We start from the raw sequence: 24,129 nt of genomic DNA on the forward strand, positions 1-24,129 counted from the left end.
ATAATAATGATAACTGCGGCATTTGTTAAGCACTTACTATTTGCCAGGCACTGTACTAAGCCCTGAAGTGGATACAAGCAAATCGGTTGGACGCAGTCCCTGTCCTATATGGGGCTCACAGTTTTAATACCTATTTTACAGATGAGGGAACTGAGGCCCAGAAAAGTGAAATGACTTGCCCAAGGCCTCACAGCAGACAAGTGGCAGAGTCAGGATTAGAACTCACGACCTTCTGACTCGCTGGCCCGTGCTCCATCCAGTACGTCATGCTGCTTCCCGTCACCCCCTCTAGACTGTAAACTTGTGAGCAGAGAACATTTCTGCTAATTCTGTTGTATTGCATTCTCCCAAGTGCTTAGTACAGTGCTCTGCACATAGTAAATGCTCAATAAATACCATTGACTGGTGGATGGAATCATAACAGATAAGGAAGCAGCATGATCTAATGGGCAGAGCACAGGCTTGGGGGTCAGAGGATCTGAGTTCTATTTCCAGATATGCCATTTACCTACGGAGTGACATTGGGCAACTCATTTAACTTCTCTAGGCCTCAGTTTCCTCATCTGTAAAATGGCGATTAAATCCTACTTAGATTATGAGTCCCATGTGGGACAGGAACCATGTCCAAACTGATTATCAATCAATCATATTTATTGAGCACTTACTGTGCACTGAGCACTTGGAAATGACAATAACGCAGAGTTGGTAGACATATTCCCTGCCCACAATGAGTTTACAGTCTAGAGGGAGAGGCGGACGTTAATATAAACAAATAAATTCTGGCTATGTACAGAAGTGTCGTGGGACTGAGAGAGGGGTGAATGAAAGGTGCAAATTTAAGTGCAAGGGTGAGACAGAAGGGAGTGGGGGAAGAGGAAATGTGGGCTTAGTCGGGGAAGGGCCCTTGGAGGAGATGTGGTTTTAATAAGGCTTTGAAGGTAGGGAAAGTGATCGTCTGTCAGATATGAAGAGGGAGGGAGTTTCAGGCCAGAGGCAGGATGTGAAGGGTCAGTGTGAGATAAAAAAGATCAAGGTACTGTAAGTAGGTTGGTATTATTATTAATAATAATAATAATAATGGCATTCGTTAAGCGCTTACTATGTGCAAAGCACTGTTCTAAGCGCTGGAGGGATGCAAGGTGATCAGGTTGTCCCACGTGGGGCTCACAGTCTTAATCCCCATTTTACAGATGAGGTCACTGAGGCTCAGAGATGTTAAGTGACTTGCCCAAGGTCACACAGCAGACATGTGGCAGAGTCGGGATTCGAATCCATGACCTCTGACTCCAAAGCCCGTGCTCTTTCCACTGAGCCACGCTGCTTCGAGGAGTGAAGTGGGCTGGCTGGATTGTAGTAGGAAATCAGGGAGGTAAGTTAGGAGGGGCAAGGTGATTGAGGGCTTCAAAGCCTTCGATAAGGAGTTTCTGTTCGATGAGGAGGTGGATGGGCGACCATTGGAGGGTCTTGAGGAGTGGGGAAGCATGGACTGAATGTTTTTGTGGAACAATGATCTGGGCAGCAGAGTGAAGTAAGGACTGGAGTAGGGAGAGAGAGCAGGCAAGAAGGTCAGCAAGGAGACTGATACAGTTACCAAGGTGGGCTGCGATAACTGCTTGGATTATAGAGTAATCAGTTTGTATGGAGAGGAAAGGGAGGATTCTAATGATGTTGGGAAGGTTGAACCAACACGATTTAGCGACAGATTGAACATGTGGGTTGAATGAGAGAGATAATTCAAGGGTACCGTCAAAGGTATGGCTTGTGAGATAAGGATGGTGGTGCTGTCTATAGTGATAGGGAAGTCATGGGTAGGACAGGGTTTGGGTGAGAAGATGAGGAGTTCTGTTTTGGACGCATTAAGTTTGAGTGTCAGTGGGGATTCAACCAGATATGTCCTGAAGGCAGAAGGAAATATGAGATTCCAAAGAAGGAGAGAGATCAGGGCTGGAAATGTAGATCTTCATAGAGATGGTAGTTGAAGCCATGGGAGTGAATGAGTTCTCCAAGAGAGTGGGTGTAAATGGAGAATAGAAAGGGACCCAGAACTGAATAATGAAGGACACCCATAGTTAGGTGGTGTTAGGCAGAGAAGGAGCTCACAAAAGAGACTTAGAATGAGCGGGCAGAGAGACAGGAGAAGAACCAGGAGACTACACTTTCAGTGAAGCCAAGGTTAGATAACGATTTCAGGAGAAGGGAGTGGTCGACAATGTTAAATGCACTTGAGAGGTTGAGGCAGGTTAGAATGGAGTAGAGACAGCTGGATTTAGTTAGAGGGAGGCTATTGGTGACTTTTGAGAGGGCAGTTTTGGTGGAGTGAAGGGGGTGGAAGCCAGATTGGATTATTTTTTATCTACCCCAGTGCTTGGCACACAGTATACCACTGTTATTGTTAATAAAGTCTCTGTCTTACATGGTGTTCACAGTCTAAGTGGGAGGGAGTATTTAATCTCCTTTTCACAGGTGAGAAAATAGAAGCACAGGGTGGTTAATCCTTCCAAGGTTCCACAATGGGCAAGGGACGAAGCTGGGATTATTCATTCAATTGTATTTATTGAGCGTTTACTGTGTGCAGAGCACTGTACTAAAGGCTTAGGAAGTACAAGTTGGCAACATATAGAGACGGTCCCAACTCAACAGTGGGCTCACAGTCTAGAAGGGGGAGACAGAGAACAGAACAAAACATATTAACAAAATAAAATAAGTAGAATAAATATGTACAAGTAAAATACATAAATAGAGTAATAAATACATACAAACATATATACAGGCATTGATAGTAAGTGTTTAAAGTTCACTGTTACCCTCATCTCAGGGGAGTGAGGAATGATTGGCATGAGTATAAATGAAATATTCAAGATGGGGTAAAATTTGGAACGCCCACAGCACATAAGGGGTGGAGCTGGGATTAGGACCCAGATCTCCGGACTCTCAGGCCGGTGGTCTTTCTATTAGGCCACGCTATTTCTTGGGCCTTAATTCATCCTTTCTGTGTGTTATTATATTGCCCCGATCCCTTCACAAGTTCATCGTTCCTTGTCTTCCGGAGAGTGGCATACACCTCACCCAGTCAGGACCGATACTGTAATAGGGCTCCTGCCCCCAGTCCTGTGTTCTTTCCACTAGACCCTCTGCGATCTTGTGTGTTTCTCTGTCTCCTGCCGGAGCCACCTAAAACTATCCTGAACAGGTGGGATATCACCATTCCTAGGGATAACAAAGGAGAAATAACCCAACCTCTCTTAGCAAAGTTTTCCAGACTGGAATAGAATTAGCCCAATTCATCCAGTGTCAAAATTACTTCCTGAGATTTAGTCAGAGATTTTGAGAGGAACATTAACATTTTCCAGACAGTTTTGGGACGTGGGGGGTGGGGGGGGAGGGCTTTCCGAGTACTGCAACATACATTATGTATTCAGTGCTGGAATGTACTAAATATTCTCCTGCTGACTTAATTTTCTACCAGGAAACTGGAGAATTGTTCTCAAAAAAGAAAAAGAACTTGTAAATCTTAATCCATTTAGGGAGCACAGCTCCCCGCCCTCCCTTTAAGGGAGAACCCAGGGGGTGAGTCAACTACTTTGCTAATTAAATGAGATCAGCTGGGTGTGGAGGTGGTCTGGTGAAGGGGTTGCAGAGGGAGCAGACCACTGATCTGTCTAAAGGAAAGGGTCTTTTTGTTGGCTAGACAAATATCAAGGGAAGCTAATAATAATTCTGGTACTTGTTAAGTGCTTACTATGTGCCAAGCCGTGTTCTAAACACTGGGATGGATACAAGTGAATCAGGTTGGACACAGTCTCTGTCCCACATGGGGCTCACACTCCTATCCCCATTGTTACAGATGAGGGTTTGGGTGAGAAGTTGAGGAGTTCTGTTTTGGATGCGTTAAGTTTGAGTGTCAGTGGGCCATTTAACCAGACATGTCCTGGAGGCAGAAGGAAATATGAGATTCCAGAGAAGGAGGGACATCAGGGCTGGAAATGTAGATCTTCACAGAGAAGTGAAGTGACTTGCCCAAGGTCACACAGCAGACATGTGTAGTCCCAAGTGCTTAGTACAGTGCTCTGCACACAGTTAGCACTCAGTAAATATGATCGAATGCATCAGTCTAAGTAGGAGGGAGAACAGATATTGCGTTCTTATTTTGCAGACGAGGGAACTGAGGCCCAGAGAAGTGAAATGGCTTGCCCAGGGTCACACACCAGACAAGTACCCGAGCCAGCGTTAAAACCCAGGTCCTCTGGTTCCCAGGCCCATGCTTTTCCACTAGGCCATGCTACTTTTCACTTTGGAGGGTCAACTGGGAGGGAGGGGGGAGGAGGAGGAATGCCAAGCCGCGGCAGAATGGAGAGCACAACCTAAATGCTGAAAACCACCTGATTGACGGCCTGCTAAGGGAAGCAGTGGGCCTGGATCTCAATCAATCAATCGATTAATCAATCGTGTTTAATGAGCACATACGGTATGCAGACCTCTGTATTAAGCATTTAGCATAAATGCTTATAGTGCTTCCTTATAGTGCCCCCCCAACCCCCCTTCCCGGTCCGGTCCTGACTGACTCCACCCCCCCACCCCGGGAAAAAGGCCCTTGTTATCACCAAGTTACATTAACGACAACCTCATTCGCATCCTCCCCCAGGCCTGGAATGCCCTCCCTCTTCCGATCCGCCAAGCTAGCTCTCTTCCTCCCTTCAAGGCCCTACTGAGAGCTCACCTCCTCCAGGAGGCCTTCCCAGACTGAGCCCCTTCCCTGCTCTCCCCCTCGTCCCCCTCTCCATCCCCCGCATCTTACCTCCCACAGCACCTGTATATATGTATATATGTTTGTACGTATTTATTACCCTATTTATTTATTTTACTTGTATCTATCTATTCTATTTATTTTATTTTGTTAGTATGTTTGGTTTTGTTCTCTGTCTCCCCCTTCTAGACTGTGAGCCCACTGTTGGGTAGGGACTGTCTCTATATGTTGCCAGCTTGTATTTCCCAAGCGCTTAGTACAGTGCTCTGCACACAGTAAGCGCTCAATAAATACGATTGATTGATTGATTGATTTTGGAGAGTACAATATAACCGGACAAATTTCCTGCCTGCAGCGACCTTACAGTCTAAAGCGGGAGACTCTCCATTTGGGGTTACAGATTAGAGAATGCTTTCTCAAGCATTTAGCATAGGGCTTCTCACCAAGTGTTATCGACAAGTAGGGAGCAAAATAAGTTAACCGGTGTAAGTGGGCTGCAGGGTTAGAGAACCCAAGGTGGTGAGGCAGATAGGAATAATGACTCCTGAGTCATTATTCCTATCTGCACATTCATTCATTCATTCAATCGTATTTATTGAGCGCTTACTGTGTGCAGAGCACTGTACTAAGTGCTTGGTAACTACAAGTTGGCAACATATAGAGAAGCAGTGTGGCTCAGTGGAAAGAGCACGGGCTTTGGAGTCAGAGGTCATGGGTTCAAATCCCGGCTCCGCCACCTGTCAGCTGTGTGACTTTGGGCAACTCACTTAACATCTCTGTGCCTCAGTTCCCTCATCTGTAAAATGGGGATTAAAATTGTGAGCCCTCCGTGGGACAACCTGATCACCTTGTAACCTCCCCAGCGCTTAGAACAGTGCCCTGCACATAGTAAGCGCTTAACAAATGCCATCATTATTATTATTATTATATAGAGACAGTCCCTACCCAACAGCGGGCTCACAGTCTACAGTAAGCACCCAATAAATATGATCGAATGCATCGGTCTACAGTCTAAGTAGGAGGGAGAAGAGATATTGCATTCTTATTCTTATTGCATTCTTATTCTTATTGCATTCTTATTCTTATTGCATTCTTATTCTTATTGCATTCTTATTCTTATTGCATTCTTATTCCTGAGACCTGAGTTCAGATGGAACAGTAGAGGTAGGAAAGCTGACTGTTCGCTCGTTCACCTCCTAGTGACGAACAGCCCCATCCCAACCGCTTCTTCTCTTTTATTTGGTTCCCCATCGTAGCTACACAAAAGGATTCCCATGCATGCAAAACTTTGGCACCCTGTTAACAGGAGATGTTAGCAGGAGACATGCCCACACAGGATGGGGTAGCCGCTTGGATCAATGTCAGCCCTGCTCGATTACAGAATCTTCCTGCGAGGCCGGTGCCCATTCCTCTCACATCTTGTTGTTAAGCCCTGCGTACAATGGAGTCGGTTATGTTAAACCTTTAGAGAAAATGCAGTCAATGCCACTTCTGCTGCAGTATGCTGCTAGGGTGGACAACACCAAGTAAGTGCTTAATAAATACCATTGATTGATTAGTGGTCCCAGTACTGAACTGTTTAATCCCAATCTGGATTTCTCTTTGGTTGAGCTCTTTCCCTGCAAGTGTGAACTGGTTGACAGTGAGACTCCAGCAAATGCCCTGAGTCAGGCAGGAATGGGAAATCATAGTAATGGTGGTATTTGTTCAGTGCTTACTAAGCATTGTGGCTCAGTGGAAAGAGCCAGGGCTTTGGAGTCTGAGGTCATGGGTTCGAATCCCAGCTCCGCCGCTTGTCAGCTGTGACTTTGGGCGAGTCACTTAACTTCTCTGTGCCTCAGTTACTTCATCTGTAATATGGGGGTTAAGACTGTGAGCCCCCCGTGGGACAACCTGATCACCTTGTAACCTCCCCAGTGCTTAGAACAATGCTTTGCACATAGCAAGCGCTTAATAAATGCCATCATTATTATTATTACTATTATTACTATAAGCTAAGCACTTAATAAATGCCATTATTATTATTATTATTATTATTATTATTACTATAAGCTAAGCACTGTAGTAAGCACTGGGTATGATACAAAATAACCAAGTAGTACACAATCCCTTGTTGCATGCACTCCATGCCCACAGTCTAAGTAGGAAGTAAAAACAGAAATCTGAACTCCATTTCACAGATGAGGAAAGAAGCACAGAGAAGTTAAATAACTTACCCATGTCACACACAGCAAGGGCCAGAGTGGGTTTAGAACCCAGTTCCTCTGACTGCCAGCCCTGAGGCTTTGTCCACTAGGCCATGCTGAAGAGGAGCATCTCTGTCTCTGTTCCTTTGTCTCTTTCAGCCAAACACACTTTGAGAGGCAGGTAGGTGTAATGCAGAGATATTTCTCTCTTTCTGCCCCTCTCCCTTTCCACACCCCCCCCCCCCCTCGTCTCCCCCCCTTTTTTTTTGTTGGTATTTGTTAAGCGCTTACTATGTGCCAAGCACTGTTCTAAGCGCTGGGGGTAGATACAAGATAATCAGGTTGTCCCACGTGGGGCTCACAGTCTTCATCCCCATTTTCCGGATGAGGGAACTGAGGCCCAGAGAAGTTAAGTGACTTGCCCAAGGTCACACAGCTGACAAGTGGCAGAGCCGGGATTTGAACCCACAGCCTCTGACTCCAAAGCCCATGCTCTTTCCACTGAGCCACGCTTTTTCCCCTCCTCCTTTCCACCCTTTCCCTTTCCCCTTCCCTCCCTCTCCCTTTCCACTCCTCCCTCTTCTCCCCCTCCTCTCCCTCTCCCTTTCCACCTTTCCCCCTCCTCCCCCTTCCCCCTTTCCTTCTTCTCCCCTTTCCTCCATCCCTCTCTCATGAATGCAGCGTGGCTCAGAGGAAAGAGCCTGGGCATTGGAGTCAGAGGTCATGGGTTCCAATCCCGGCTCCGCCGATTGTCAGTTGGGTGACTTTGGGCAAGTCACTTAACTCCTCTGGGCCTCAGTTACCTCATCTGTAAAATGGGGATTAAGGCTGTGAACCCTCCTTGGGACAACCTGATCACCTTGTAATCTCCCCAGCGCTTAGAACACTGCTTTGCACATAGTAAGCGCTTAATAAATGCCATTATTATTATTATTATTATTACGAATAACCGAGGACCTATTAATAATAATAAAAATGGCATTTATTAAGCTCTTACTATGTGCAAAGCGCTGTTCTAAGCGCTGGGGAGGTTACAAGGTGAGCAGGTTGTCCCAAAGGGGGCTCACAGCCTTAATCCCCATTTTTCAGATGAGGTAACTGAGGCACAGAGGAGTTAAGTGACTTGCTCAAACTCAAACAGCTGACAATTGGCGGAGCCAGGATTGGAACCCATGACCTCTGACTCCAAAGCCCATGCTCCTTCCAAGCCACGCTGCTTAGTACAGTACTCTGCACTCAGTAAGCACTTAGTAAATGCTACTACTATGAATACAGCGCTAGTCTTAGGCCTACTCTAACACTCTGTGGCAAAGCTTGGCCTGGAATTAGTGGGACTCCCTATGTGGGACACTTTCTGGTGCAGTGGCTACAGCCCAGGCTTGGGAGTCAGAAGGTCATGGGTTCTAATCCAGGCTCCACCACTTGTCTGCTGTGTGGCCTTGGGCAAGTCACTTCACTTCTCTGTGCCTCGGTTATCTCCTCTATAAAATGGGGATTAAGACTGTGAGCTTAGAACAGTGCAAATATCATAATCATCATCTTCCCGAGTGAACCATGGAATTTGACTGATTTGATTGCACCTTTTCATTAATTATGCCTGAGCTTAGTGCCGACATTCCTGGAGCTGTGGCAGAGTAGAATTTCCAAAGATGATTGAAAGACACGTATTAAACTTTCCCAAGTTCTTAGTATAGTGTTTTGCACACAGCAAGCACTCAAGAAATACCAACGATTGACTGAAGAGGTATGGAAAGCATCATGGCCTAGTGGATTGGGCTCATCTTGGGAGTGAAAGGATCTGGTTTCTATTCCTGACTCCACAGCTTGTCCATTGGATGACCTTTAGTAAGTCATATTACATCTCTGCGCTTCAGTTCCCTATCTGTAAAATAGGAACTCAGTACCTGTTCTGCCTCCTACTTAGACAGTGAGCACCATGGGGGACGGGGACTGTGTCTAACTTGATCATCTGGAATCTACCCCAGTGCTTAGTATAGTGCTTGGCACATAGTAAGCGCTTAACAATTACTGTAATCTTGCCTTCAGTTGACTCAGGACTTTGCCTTGGCAACTGCACCTATTCCTCCCCACTTCTTCCTCACCGTAACAGGTGTTGTTTTGAGGAAATATGTCTACATTGGTTGTACATAGTACCTCATTTCCCTGGGAAGTGAGAAGGTGATTGGTTAATTGACTGCAGGCCCTTCCCCAATATTTTTTCTAGCGTGATGATACTTGGGTGGGCAATAGCATGTTAAGAACCTAAATAATTAATGGTGGAAACCAGCGATCTCATCATTTGGGTTACAGCCCTGCCTCAGGGATGCCCTTCCCAACCCCCAACCCTGGGCCGCAGGCGATGGGGTATATATTCATGCCCCCTACGGCAGAGAAAATGTGGCTTTTGCCGTGCATTGATTGCAGCTCTGATGGATGTTATTCCCAATGGATAAATCATCATGGCCAGGTGGGTGATTTGTTAATTGCTCATTATGATGATGACGGGTATGACAGATGATGATTACTTTGTGCCTCTCTGTCCATTAAGATTCCTTCTGTCCCATCTGTTACTATGTAGGGTTCTTTCCTGCTCCACCATAGGGAGAGTGAAGTGAAAAATGGGCAACTGCGGAGGTAAAATACTCTAACTGCTTCAACCTACCAATGTTTTGGATCTGAGGACACTTAGAAACTGTTCCGTGGAAGCCTCTTGTGGGCAGGGAATGTGTGTCTACCAAATCTGTTATATTTTACTCTCCCAAGTGATTAATTCAGAAGTCTGCATGCAGTAAGCACTCAAATATGATTGACTGATTGGTGGTGTGATTCTACTGGGAAGACTAGAATATATGCTTTGCTAGACTATCTTTTTTAGGAGACCTTGTGAAAAGAGTAGGTGGTTTCTAGAGAACCAGGGATTCATTGATTGATTAATTGATTCAGATGACCAGTAAACCCATCCCTGCCATCCAGCGCTTAGAACAGTGCTTGGCACATAGTAAGCGCTTAACAAATACCATTATTATTATTCACGAGTAGTTATAACAAAGAGACTATGCCAGGGAGGTAAGAAGAGAGTTGAAAATGTAAAGTTTTTAAGCAGTTTCAAGTATTCTTTGAGATGTCGAGGCAGGGAATGTGCCTATGAACTGTTATATGGTACTCTCCCAAGCACTTTGTACAGTATGGCACACCGTTATCAATAAATATAATTGATTTTGATTGGAGTTGAAGCCCTCATAATCACTTGTCCTTCCTAGATATTTCTTCTCCTCTAGACTGTAAGCTTGTTGTGGGCAGGGAATATGTCTGTTTATTTCTGTGTTGTATTCACCCAAGTGCTTAGTAAAGTGCTCTGCACTCAGTAAGCTCTCAATAAATACGATTGAATGAATGAAAGATATCATTCCTCATGCTTTCACTTGTACTTTAACATTGTGTAGGATGTCCTCATTCTTCTCTATATCCAGTGGCCTTATCTTTTTTTTTAAAAAAAAAATCTTCTATTTAGGAGGAAGTTTTAGATACTTCTTTCTTCTTTTAGGTCTTCCTCCTTTCTGTTTTAGCTTCATCTCATCTTGCTGTAGATTCCCATATTTTTCATCAAACAACCTAATTTTCTTTCTTCTTGATTTAGGCAAAATCTGTGTCCTGCTGTCGTCCTATAGTATTTCTTTGTTGTGTCTTGTCATCCTGTCTGTTAAATATCATCTCCCATACAGGTTTCATTTCTACACTAGCAGGAAATCGAGTCCTTGTGTTCAGCTCAAAAAATAACTCTGCTGGTTATCTTCTCTTACCAGAAGTAAGGTTCAGTAATTCGATAGAATTAGTAGATACGATCTCTGTCCTCAAGTTGCTTACAATATAAAGGGGGAGACAGACACTAAGATAAAATTATAGGTAGGAAGAAATAATAGAGTATTTCCTCATCTGTAAAATAGGGGTTCAGTGTTTGATCACCCTCCTAACTCGACTGTGAGCCCCACATGGGACAGGGCCTATGTCCAAACTGATTATCTGGAGTCTACTCCAGCACTTATTGCAGTACTTGGTATACAGTAAATGCTTAACAAGTACCGCAGTTATTATTATTCTTTAGTGCTGAAGAGGTAGTTGGTGGGACCCACCTCTGTATAAAACAAAATCCCCTCATCATGGGTTTTAAAGCACTCCTTGCCCCTTCCTAACTCACCTCACTTCTCTCCTTCTACAACACAGCCCCCACTTGGCTCCTTTAGTGCTAACCTTCTCACTGGGCCTCCATCTTGCCTGTCAATCAATCAATCAATCAATCGTATTTATTGAGCGCTTACTGTGTGCAGAGCACTGTACTAAGCACTTGGGAAGTACAAGTTGGCAACATGTAGAGGCAGTCCCTACCCAACAGTGGGCTCACAGTCTAAAAGGGGGAGACAGAGAACAGAACAGACATACTAACAAAATAAAATAAATAGAATAGATATGTACAAGTAAAATAAATAGAGTAATAAGTATGTACAAACATATATACATATATACAGGTGCTGTGGGGAAGGGAAGGAGGGAAGATGAGGGGGATGGAGAGGGGGACGAGGGGGAGAGGAAGGAAGGGGCTCAGTCTGTCTCACTGCTGACCCCTAATCCACTTCCCACCCCGGGCCTCGAACACCCTCCTTCCTCAAATCCGAACACTCTCCTTCCTCAAATCCGACTGACAATTACTCTCCACCCTCTTTAAAGCCTTACTGAAGGCACATCTCTTCCAAGAGGCCTTCCCAGACTGAGCCCCACTTTTACTCACCTCCCACTCCCTTCTGCGTCCCCCTGACTTGCTCCCTTTGCTCTCCCCTCCTCCCAGCCCCACAGCACTTATTTACATATCTGTAATTTTATTTATTTATATTGATGTCTGTCTCACCCCCTCTAGACTGGAAGCTCATTCATTCATTCAAACATATTAATTGAGCGTTGACTGTGTGCAGAGCACTTTACTAAACTCATTATCTAGACTGTGAGCCCACTGCTGGGTAGGGACTGTCTCTATATGTTGCCAACTTGTACTTTCCAAGTGCTTAGTACAGTGCTCTGCACACAGTAAGCACTCAATAAATATGATTGATTGATTATCAGCAGGGAATGTGACTATTCATTGTTGTACTGTACACTCCCAAGTGCTTAGTACAGTGTTCTGCACACAGTAAGAGCTTAATAAATACAATTGAATGAATCAATGAATGAATGAGCTGAAAAACTACATGGAATCAGGGGAAGATGCCTATTTCAGAGGTGATACGCTGAGTCTAGTGAGATAGATTCCAGAGTCATCCTGCTAGAGGTCCCCTTCTAAACTGTGTGCCCATTGTTGCTGACTTAATAATAGTAATAATAATAATGATAAATAATAATAATGGTATTTGTTAAGTGCTTACTATGTGCAAAGCACTGTTCTAAGCGCAGGGGGATACAAGGTGATGAGATTGTCCTACGAGGGGCTCACAGTTTTAATCCCCATTTTACAGATTAGGTAACTGAGGCGCAGAGAAGTTAAGTGGCTTGCCCAAGGTCACACAGCTGACAAGTGGCGGAGCTGGGATTCGAACCCATGACCCTTGACTCCCAAGCCCGGGCTCTTTCCACTGAACCATGCTGCTTCTCTATTTCCCAAGCGCTTAGTACAGTGCTCTGCACACAGTAAGCACTCAATACAATTGAGCCTTTGGCTAGTCACTTCTCTGTGCTTCAGTTACCTTATCTGCAAAATGTGGATTGAGACTGTGAACCCCGTGTGGGGTAGGGACTGTCCAACCTGATTGCCTTGTATCCCAGTGCTTAGAACAGAGCTTGGCACATAATAAGTGCTTAATAAATATTATTATTATTATTACTATTATTATTATTATTATTAGAGATGGCAGTTGAAGCTACGGGAGCAGATGAGTTGCCCAAGGTAGTGAGTGTAGATTGAGTTTAGAAGGGGATCCAAAACAGAGCCTTAAGGGACAAACACCTGCAATTAGGAAATGGGAGACAAAAGAAGAGCTGGTGAGAGATTGAAAGTGATTGACCAGAGAGAGAGAGAGAGAGAGAGGAAAACTAGGAGAGAACTGGGTTAGAAAAACTGAGGTTACAAAGTACCCCCAGGAGAAGAGGATGTTCTGTGGTGTCAAAGACAGCCAAGAATTTGGAAAGAAGATTTGGCAAGAAGGTGATCTCTGGTGACCCAGAAGTGAGCAATCTTTAGTGGAGTCAAGGGAGAGAAAGCCAGATTGGAGAGTGTCACAGAAGGAGCTGGAGGAGGTGAAGGGGAGCACAGCAGCTCTGGAGAGTCTGGGGCCTCTGGAGAAAACTCTAGAATCGAAGATTGGAATGGACTTCTGTGTGATGTCATTGCTTTATGCTGTCTACCCACGCAGTGTAACATTAACAAAGTCACAGAGAACAAGACTGGTCGGCAATTTTTTTTCCTGTTGCCGGATAGTGGAATGTCTGAAGCTTATCCTGAATTGAATTGCTAGGAGACTAAGTCAGCTTTGGATTTAAAAGAGTCTCTCCCTGCTCCCTTCAAAAGGTAACGCTTCAGAATGGAAAAAGTAGCAAACCATGAACCCACTCACTCTCCTGCATGCGCACACTCTCAAAAGTCATCAGTTTGGAAAGACCCGGGAGTGAGCGCTGGACTTGACAACAGTTTGGAGTCACAAGAACACAAAGAATCTGGAGCCGCTCTGAAGTAGATGACAGCGAGGAAAAATGGAGCAATTAATAAAAAAACAAAACCTGGATTTGGCTTTGTGATCACCATCGTGACAGAGAATCACATAGATTAAAAAAAAAAAGTCTAGGTGGGATTTGAACTCTTACCAGACTGTGCAAATACAGGGGGACCCTGACAGGGAGATAATGGTAGAGAGTGACAGGAATCAGCTGATGTTCGTGCGGTAGACACGGTCATGTCCTTAAATAATGACTTCAAGATAATCTTTCTTTTTTCTGTTGTTGCTGTTGTTGAGGGCAAAGGGAGTGGAATAGAATGGGTGAGCTAAAATTAGTACCAAAACCTCATCTTGGTTTCAGCACAAATATGGTGTCTAAATTACATGTTTCTATATCTTTATTCTTAGGAGTAGCAAAGGATCTGAAGGTCGTAGTTGACCACAAGCTGAATCTGATTTGAGCAATGCTATTATTGCAAAAACCAAGATGATAATGAGGTGCATTAACTAGCCTATGACACACCGATGAGGAAGCATTCTTCCCGTAATCTACGTTTGTTAAACTCTTTGAAAATCCTGAGCCAATGTGGATCTCTTAACTCTCAAAAGGAAAATAGGGCCCAGAGAAGAGTTACAAAAGAGAGATATTGGAGGGAAAATGGGTCCTATAAAAGTGGATAAAGGAATTGGGGTTCGAAGAAGGGATGATTTAATGATATCTTCAAACACATGAGTCTTTGTGATGTTGTTGAGCTGCTGTTTGAACAACTGACATCTGAATGTCTGGAGAAAGAATGAACAAATTAAGACTGGGGAATTTTTGGTTAGACCCAAGGAACCATGCAAGTGATAAAACCTGAGAATCAGTCGATCAATTAATCAGTTAATCCTATTTATTGAGCACTTACCGTGTGCAGAGTACTCTATTAAGAGCTGGGGAGAATACAATATAATAAGGTTGGTAGACTCAAACCCTGCCCACAAGGAACCTCCGTCCAGAGCAGGAGATAGACATGGCAGAGTGTAAGGATGTGTACCTATGTGCTGTGGGGAGAATAAACTACTGAAAATATTTTGGAACTCTGAAGATCATTAAGGAAAGAACAACTCTTTGTCCTGGATGCTTTGATTCAATTCGATTTGAACCAGATAATTTCTAGGTCCTCCCTCAGTGATAGGATTCTCTGATTAGAAATATTTTGTTGTAACAATAATAATGATAATGACGGTATTTGTTAAGTGCTTACGATGCGCCAAGCACTGTTCTAAGGTCTGGGACAGTTGCAAGGTTATCAGGCTGTCCCTCTTGGGGCTCACAGTCTTAATCCCCATTTTACAGATGAGGTAACTGAGGCACAGAGAAGTGACTTGCCCAAAGTCACACAGCTGATGAGTGGTGGAGATGGGATTAGAACCCACGTCCTCTGACTCATAAGCCAGTGCTCTTTCCACTGAGCAACGCTGCTGTTTTTGTATGTACTGATTATTTTATGCATCTGTTTCTTGCGTTTTCTGTTGCTTGGCATGTATTTGTTTGGGCTTTCCCATTATCTTGTAAGCTTTGCAGGGTAGGGAAGATGTTTCATTCTTTCTCATAAAATTTCCTCATGCCTAGTACAAGGAGAAGGAGCATGATCTCGTGGAAAGGACATGGGCCTGGGAATCAGAGGTCCTGGATTCTGGTCCTGGTTCTGTCACTTGCCTGTTCTGTAACCTTGGGAAGGTCACAACTTCTCTATGCCTCAGTATCCTCAAAGGAAATCCAATTCATTCATTCATTCATTCAGTCGTATTTATTGAGTGCTTACTGTGTGCAGAGCACTGTACTAAGCGCTTGGGAAGTACAAGTTGGCAACATACAGAGACGGTCCCTACCCAACAACGGGCTCACAGTCTAGAGGGGGGAAGACAGACAACAAAACAAAACATGTGGACAGGTGTCAAGTCATCAGAATAAATAGAAGTAAAGCTAGATGCACATCATTAACAAAATAAATAGAATAGTAAGTATGTACAAGTAAAATAAATAGAGTTATAAATCTGTACAAACATATATACAGGTGCTGTGGGGAGGGGAAGGAGGTAGGGCAGGGGGATGGGGAGGGGGAGAGGAAGGAGGGGGCTCAGTGTGGGAAGGCCTCCTGGAGGAGGTGAGCTCTCAGTAGGGCTTTGAAGGGAGGAAGAGAGCTAGCTTGGCGGAGCAATCAATCAATCAATCGTATTTATTGAGCGCTTACTGTGTGCAGAGCACTGTATTAAGTGCTTGGGAAGTACAAGTTGGCAACATATAGAGACGGTCCCTACCCAACAGTGAGCTCACAGTCTAGAAGGGATGGCGGATGTGTGGAGGGAGGGCATTCCGGGCCGGGGGAGGACGGGATATTTGAGGTCCCTTAAGGACAGTTTCCACATCAAATTTTCACTTATGTACTCTTTCCCAGCACTTAGTACAGTGCTCTACACACAGTACGCACTTGATAAATGCTACTACTACTACTGTTCACCCTCCCTGTTATCTTGTTATCCTAAGAGGGGCAGTGACTGTGCCCAAGCAGTGTGGCTCAGTGGAAAGAGCTTGGACTTTGGAGTCAGAGGTCATGGGTTCAAATCCCAGCTCTGCCACTTGTCAGCTTCTCTGGGCCTCAGTTACCTCATCTGTAAAATGGGGATGAAGACTGTGAGCCCCACGTGGGACAACCTGATTATCTTGTATCCCCCAGCACTTAAAACAGTGTTTTGCACATAGTTAGCACTTAATAATTGCCATTATTATTATTATTTCCCCAGGGCTTACAGTTCTTTAAGGCACTCATTCAGGTCTCCCCCTCCTATCTGAACTTGCGGATTTCCTATTACAGCCCAGCTGTCAGACTTCACTCTTCTAACGCCAACCTGCTCACTGTACCTCCATCTTGTCTATCTCACCACCAGTCCCTTACCCATTGTCTTCCTCTGGCCTGGAGCACCCTCCCCCTTCATATACAAGCCACTTTCCCAAGCGCTTAGTACAGTGTCCTGCACACAGTAAGCGCTCAATGAATGCGATTGAATGAATGAATGAATACTCTCCCCACCTTCAGAGGCTTATTACAATCACATCTCCTCCAAGGGGCCTTCCTTGATTGAATCCTCATTTCCCCTACTCCATTTCCCTTCTGTGTCGCCCTTACACTTAGATCTATACTGCTACTACTATTACTACCACCTATGTATCCAATAAGCACTTGCTACACACCCCACTCTCAACCCTTATATATGCATCTATAATTTATTTTAATGTCTGTCTTCCCATCCAGATTGTAGGCTTCTTGTGGGCAGGGAGCACATTCATTCATTCATTCATTCAGTCGTATTTATTGAGCGCTTACTGTGTGCAGAGCACTGAACTAAGTGCTTGGGAAGTACAAGTTGGCAACATATAGAGACGGTCCCTACCCAACAGCGGGCTCACAGTCTGGAAGGGGGAGACAGACAACAAAACAAAACATATTAACAAAATAAAATAGAACAAATATGCACAAGCAAAATAAATAAATAGAGTAATAAATCTGTACAAACATATATACAGGTGCTGTGGGGAGGGGAAGGAGGTAGGGCGGTGGGATGGGGAGGGGGAGAGGAAGGAGGGGGCTCAGTCTGGGAAGGCCTGCTAACATCTACCAACTCTGTTGAATTGTTCTCTCCCAAGCCCTTAGTAATAATAATAATGGTATTTGTTAAGCGCTTACTACATGCCAAGCACTGTTCTAAGAGCTGGGGCAGATACCAGGTAATTAGGTTGTCCCACGTGGGGCTTAATCCCCATTTTACAGATGAGGGAACTGAGGCCCGAGAAGGGAAGTGACTTGCCCAAAGTCACACAGCTGACAAGTGGCGGAGTTGGGATTAGAACCCACGACCTCTGACTCCCGAGCCCAGGCTCTTTCCACTACTGTGCTCTACACACAGTAAACACTCAATAAATGCAATTGATTTATTGCTTGATGCCTCATAAGCATTTAATAAATACCACATTTCCCATTTTAGCGATAAGGCTCAATTCAGCGCAGCTGGGATTGCTCAAATAATGGCATTAACTAATCAACCTATCCATACATTTTTATACGGTATTAAGTTCTTGGTATGTGCTTTTGTACTCTGTCATGCACTGGGATAGATACAAGCTTATTTGGTCAGACTCAGTCCATGTCCTAAATTGGACTCAAATCTTAAGGGTCGGAAATAAAGTTACTTGTCCCCGTTGTACATGTGAGGAAACTGAGGCATAGAGAGGTTCAGGAGCTTGTACAAGTCCACACAGCAGGTACATATGAGGAAACAGGCACAGAGAGGTTAAGTAGCTTGTACAAGTCCACACAGCAGGTACATATGAGGAAACTGAGGCACAGAGAGGTTAAGTCTTCATCATCATCAATCATATTTATTGAGTGCTTACTGTGTGCAGAGCACTGTACTAAGCGCTTGGGAAGTACAAGTTGGCAACATATAGAGACAGTCCCTACCCAGTAGTGGGCTTACAGTCTAAAAGGGGGAGACAGAGAGCAAAACCAAACATACTAAGAAAATAAAATAAATAGAATAGATATGTACAAGTAAAATAAATAAATAAATAGAGAAATAAATATGTACAAACATATATACATATATACAGGTGCTGTGGGGAAGGGAAGGAGGTAAGATGGGGGGGATGGAGAGGGGGAAGCTTGTACGAGTCCATACAGCAGCTACGTATGAGGAAACTGAGGCACAGAGAGGCTAAGTAGCTTGTACAAGTCCACACAGCAGGTACATCTTAGACAACTGAGGCACAGAGAGGTTAAGTATCTTGTATGAGTCCACACAGCAGGCCAGTGGCAGAGTTGGGATTAGAACCTGGGCTTTCTGATTCCCAGTCATAATGCTTTAGACTGTGTCTCATTTGGGTTCTTGATTCTGTCTAATCAGATTATCCTGCTGTCTACACCAGCTCTCAGCACAGTGCTTGGCTCACAGTAAGCTCTTAATGAAAATGCGGAAATTATTATAAATATCCTTTCCCTTATTCAGAGGGTAAAACTGAAGGAAAGAGAAGCCGAAGTAAATCACAGTGTGGAAGGCGCTGCTAAGCTGGGCCGAGTGCTCAATAATAATAATAATGGCATTTATTAAGCACTTACTATGTGCAAAGCACTGTTCTAAGTGCTGGGGAGGTTACAAGGTGATCAGGTTGTCCCACGGGGGGCTCACAGTCTTAATCCCCATTTTACAAATGAGGTAACTGAGGCCCAGAGGAGTTAAGTGACTTGCCCAAAGTCACACAGCTGACAGTTGGCGGAGCTGGGATTTGAATCCATGACCTCTGAATCCAAAGCCCAGGCTCTTTCCTCCGAGCCACGCTGCTTCTCAAGTCTCTGAGACCCTGGGTGGCCTTTTTCACAGGGGTGGTGACAATTCATTGCTTAGGAAACAGCCATCTGTTCCCTGAGTGGGAACGACGAGGAAGGAGGGAGGCTCCAGCTGCTTCTCAGAGATTTTCCTCGTGGGTTTTCCCAGGGGCAGCTCTACCCACAGGACTGACCTCCCCAAAACCAGTTTTAACTTTACAAAAGAAGAAAGAGGCGCTTCTTCCTTCTCTCTCTTCCCATAGCCGTGGCCTGCTGGCCCCAAGGTGGAAATAATGATGATGATGATGATGGTATTTATCAAGCGCTTACTATGTGCAAGGCACTGTTCTAAGCGCTGGGGAGGTTACAAGGTGATCAGGTTGTCCCACGGGGGGCTCAGAGTCTTAATCCCCATTTTACAGATGAGGTAACTGAGGCTCAGAGAAGTGCAGTGACTCGTCCAAAGTCACCCAGTTGACAAGTGGCAGAGCCGGGATTTGAACCCATGACCTCTGACTCCAAAGCCCAGGCTCTTTCCACTGAGCCACGCTGCTTCTCCAAATGACAGGATGCAATTGTCACTTCATGACTGGAGAATTTAGAACCTCCCTTTTCACTCCAGATTGCACTTTTATTTTGACCACAAGGATATAGAGAAGCAGCGTGGCTCAGTGGAAAGAGCAAGGACCTCGGAGTCAGAGGTCGTGGGTTCTAATCCCAGCTCCGCCACTTGTCAGCTGTGTGACTTTGGGCAAGTCACTTAACTTCTCTGTGCCTCAGTGACCTCATCTGTAAAATGGGGATTAAGACTGTGAGCCCCCCGTGTGGGACAACCTGATCACCTTCTATCCCCCAGCGCTTAGAATCAATCAATCAATCAATCGCATTTATTGAGTGCTTACTGTGTGCAGAGCACTGTACTAAGTGCTTGGGAAGTACAAGATGGCAACATACAGAGACAGTCCCTACCCAACAGTGCTTGGCACAGAGTAAGTGCTTAACAAATGCCATCATTATTATTATTACTCTATTTATTTATTACTCTATTTATTACTCTATTTATTTATTTATTTATTTTACTTGTACATATCTATTCTATTTATTTTATTTTGTTAGTATGTTTGGTTTTGTTCTCTGTCTCCCCCTTTTAGACTGTGAGCCCACTGTTGGGTAGGGACTGTCTCTATATGTTGCCAACTTGTACTTCCCAAGCGCTTAGTACAGTGCTCTGCACACAGTAAGCGCTCAATAAATACGATTGATTGATTGATTGATTATTATATAGAGATATAGAATGCGGATCTCTGAGACTAGGGGTCCTTTTGCCACTGGGCCTTCAGTAGCCATGGGAGAGGTTCAGCCTCACTTTGCCGTCCATACAGTGGGAGGGAAACCCTGTCTCCCCCAGGAGAGGACAGTAAGACAAGCTTCCTTCCCCTCACTTGACTTTCATCTTTGGACAGGTTTTGACAGTTTCGACAGGGTGGCCAGGACTGTGTCCAACTGGATTACACTGTATCTACCCTAGTGATTAGAACAGTGCCTGGCACATAGTAATCGCTTAACAAATACTATTAAAAAAAAGACTTGGAAAGAGCCAGTGTCGCCTAGTGGAAAGAGCACTGGCTTGGGTGTCAGTGGAACTGGGTTTTAATCCTGGCTCTGTCACCTGCCTGCTGTGTGACCTTGGGCAAGTCGCTTAAATTATCTATACCCCAGTTTCCTCATCTGTAAAATGGGGATTACTACCTGTTCTTTCTTTTACTTAGACCACGAGCCTCATCTGGGCCAGGGACTGTATCCAATCTCTTTATATTGTATTGTATCGCTTTTCTCCAGGGGTCAACCACCTCAAGAGGGAACACAGTTCCCAAAATTGAAGAATTTCTCTCTCTCTCTCTCTCTCTCTCAAGCAAAGTAGAAGAAATTTCTGAAGCCTCTTCCCTTCGTCCCCCTCTCCATCCCCCCCATCTTACCTCCTTCCCTTCCCCACAACACCTGTATATATGTATATATGTTTGTACATATTTATTACTCTATTTATTTTACTTGTACATTTCCATTCTATTTATTTTATTTTGTTAGTATGTTTGGCTTTGTTCTCTGTCTCCCCCTTCTAGATTGTGAGCCCACTGTTGGGTAGGGACTGTCTCTATATGTTTCCAACTTGTACTTCCCAAGTGCTTAGTACAGTGCTCTGCACACAGTAAGCGCTCAATAAATACGATTGATGATGATGACATACCAGCTCTTAGTATAGTCAGTCAGGTAGTCAATCATATTTTTTGAGTGCTAACTGTATGCAAAGCACTAATCTAAGTGCTTAGGAGGCTACAGACACATTCCCTACCCACAGTGAACTTAGAGTCTAGAGGGAGCTTACAGTGTATTCATTCAATTGTATTTATTGAGCGCTTACTGTGTGCAGAACACTGTACTAAGCGCTTGGGAAGTACAAATCGGCAACATATAGAGACAGTCCCTCTGCAACAATTGGCTCACAGTCTAGTCTAGTCACAGTCTAGTGTAGAGGGTTTGCACAGAGTAAGAACTGAACAAATACGGTTATTATTATTATATCTGAGCTAAAGAGAACAATGCCTAACTTGTAAGAAGGGTTATTTTTACTGTTATTGATTTGCTTATCTTAGCCTGTCATCTTTTTTCTTTTCCTAACCATCTTATGGTTCTGTCTCCCTCCACACCCCTCCTTCAGATTGTGAGCTCATTGTGAACACGCTGTCGGTCAGGGCAATGTCTGAACAAATGTTCAGCTAATCTTCCCGGAGTTCACTACTTTTCACATTGTAAATGTTTAATAAATGTTAATTATTGATTGATTTGTAGGTTAGCCTAGGTTGTCCTCACCAGTTGACATTTATTGAGTTTATTGAGGGACAATCCTAAACCAGGGTATTAGGTGAAACAGTTGGGGATCTGGGAATGAGGAGGGATTACTCTTCTGTTGATGTGTTCCAGTCTCTGGTAATTGTGGTATTTGTTAAGCTCTTACTATGTGCCAGGCGTTGTTCTAAGCGTTGGGGTGGATACAAGCAAATTCGGTTGACTTAGTCAAGGACTTTATGATCTAGCCTTCAGGGACCGAATCTCTGAGGACTGACACCTGTCTACTTGTTTTGTTTCGTTGTCTGTCTCCCCCTTCTAGACTGTGTGCCCGTTGTTGGGTAGGAACCGTCTCTATATATGCCGATTTGTACTTCCCAAGCACTGAGTACAGTGCTCTGCACACAGTAAGCGCTCAATAAATACGATGGAATGAATGAATGAACGATTTCCTGTTCCACTGGGAGAAAACAACCCCTGAAATCCGCAAAACTTACAGAAAGGGAAAGAAAAAAAAATCAGCATCTGTGGTAATGAGGGATTGTGTTTTTTTAACAATGTCATCTTATTTATTATTCTGACCAAATAAAGCTAATCTTAAAACAGATATAACGGTTTGCTTAGGTTGGAGTATTTATTAATATTTATGCTGGCTTTGAGTGTCTAGAGTAGAGAAACACTTTTTTTTTTAAATCGTGGTTGCTCTCATCTGCTTTCTGAACTAAACAGACATTTAAAATTTACAATAGTTTTTAACAGACTGGTGTTAGGACCCAGAAAGGAGGCAGCAGCAGTGAGATATAAATAGAGAAACAGAATGGGACAAAGTTTGAGGAGAAAGCATGACATCACTCAGACTTTCTCTCCAACCAAAATGATCTGGGATGGAGGTGCAAACTTGAGCCAGACAAGCAAGGAGTGAACAACTCATTCCACTACTACTCCTGAGAAAACAGCAGAACTCAGTGACAAAAAGATTTTAAGAGGATTCTTCATTTTTTTTTCATTCAAAATGATAATCTACATTCAAGCCTGGATTGAGATCTTGGACTAATGAAGACAAGTGAAAGAAAAGAAGAAATAGAAATTGAAGTATCAGACCTCATTTGAACACACAGGATCATTTTTGGGGACTGCTTCTTTGGAATTGTACAGTTTGGTATTATATTTGTTCTTCCCATATTCTTCAGTTGATCTGGCCATGGTAATGTATTTATTAATTACTGAAGAATTTGAAGTTTGAGGGAAGGCACTATTCTTTAATGCTCTGGGTGAACGGCTTTTACAAAAACTTATTAAGGAACCAAGTCTCTGAACCGGTGTGAAAATGCCTTTTTTACAAGGGAGTGAAAGTTGAAAAGGAAAATTTACAACAGTACTCCCACAGGAATTTGGCCTGGATCACACTTTTAACCTTGGAAGGACCACGATGAAATCTTTCCATTTCTTCTTCTGGCATTCTTGCCTGATATTTTTAAATTGCAATGATCAGGTAATTTATCCACACGGCTGTCGTTGAGATTTGCCAGGATTACTCTCCGAGGGGTTTTGTCTCACTATGTAATGTTTTGTGTGCAGGTGGACGGAAACTATTCACAGTTACGGGAGCATCCAGGTAAGGAATATTCACTCGCAATTTGTCATCCCTCCATTCTTATTCCAAATGTCCAATCTGATGACTCCAGGTCCCGGAAATAATGAAACACAGCTTATATTTGTTTATGCCCAATTGTGTTGAATATTGTAAAAGCAACCTCTTTCTTTCCTTACCTTGAGCTTCAGTTTGATTCACCGCTGTGCCTACTGACCTCCTCTTGATCATGCTGCTTAGCTGCTCACGACTTCGGGGTCATTGATTCACAGCACAGGGAGCAGGGTTGTCAGTTTATAGTCCTTTTTCTTGGTTTTATTCAGACAAAACCTTACGGTTGAGGGAGTGCAAGTTTCTCCGGGTTGAAGGACATCTGCAGTTTCCCTTTCCCTCTCTTTTGTTTCTTCCTCTCTCCCTTTCTTCTCTCTCCCCATCCTCTCTCACACTTTCTCCCCATCTCTCTTCCTGTCTCTCTCTCCCTTTCTCTCCCTCACCTTCCTCACCCCCTTCTCTCTCACTCCTTTTCTTCTTTCTCTCACTCAATTCCCCACCCTTCTCCATTTGTCTCTTCTCTTCTTCTTTCCTTCGTCTTTCCTTCGTTCCCTACTCCCCTCCCTCCCTCTCCCTCTTTCTCTTTCAGAATTCTGATCATCTGTTTCCAATGCAAGTTCGCCTGGACTGATTTTTGTGTGTGTAACTGGAGAGA

General features: G+C 44.1%; 1 protein-coding gene across 1 annotated transcript in view; it reads left to right on the plus strand.

The window, feature by feature from the left end:
• The first annotated feature begins 22,721 nt into the window (after window positions 1-22,721).
• Window positions 22,722-24,129, plus strand: part of ADGRD1 (adhesion G protein-coupled receptor D1) — a 398,243-nt gene continuing 396,835 nt past the window's right edge. Inside the window, exons 1-2 of the mRNA XM_038763906.1 lie at window positions 22,722-23,324; window positions 23,411-23,447. Of these exons, the coding sequence (XP_038619834.1) occupies window positions 23,262-23,324; window positions 23,411-23,447 (100 nt within the window). The 5' untranslated portion in view covers window positions 22,722-23,261. The remainder of the gene's footprint in view (window positions 23,325-23,410; window positions 23,448-24,129) is intronic.

This window comes from Tachyglossus aculeatus, chromosome 21 (assembly GCF_015852505.1).
Source record: "Tachyglossus aculeatus isolate mTacAcu1 chromosome 21, mTacAcu1.pri, whole genome shotgun sequence".
NCBI lineage: Eukaryota > Metazoa > Chordata > Mammalia > Monotremata > Tachyglossidae > Tachyglossus > Tachyglossus aculeatus.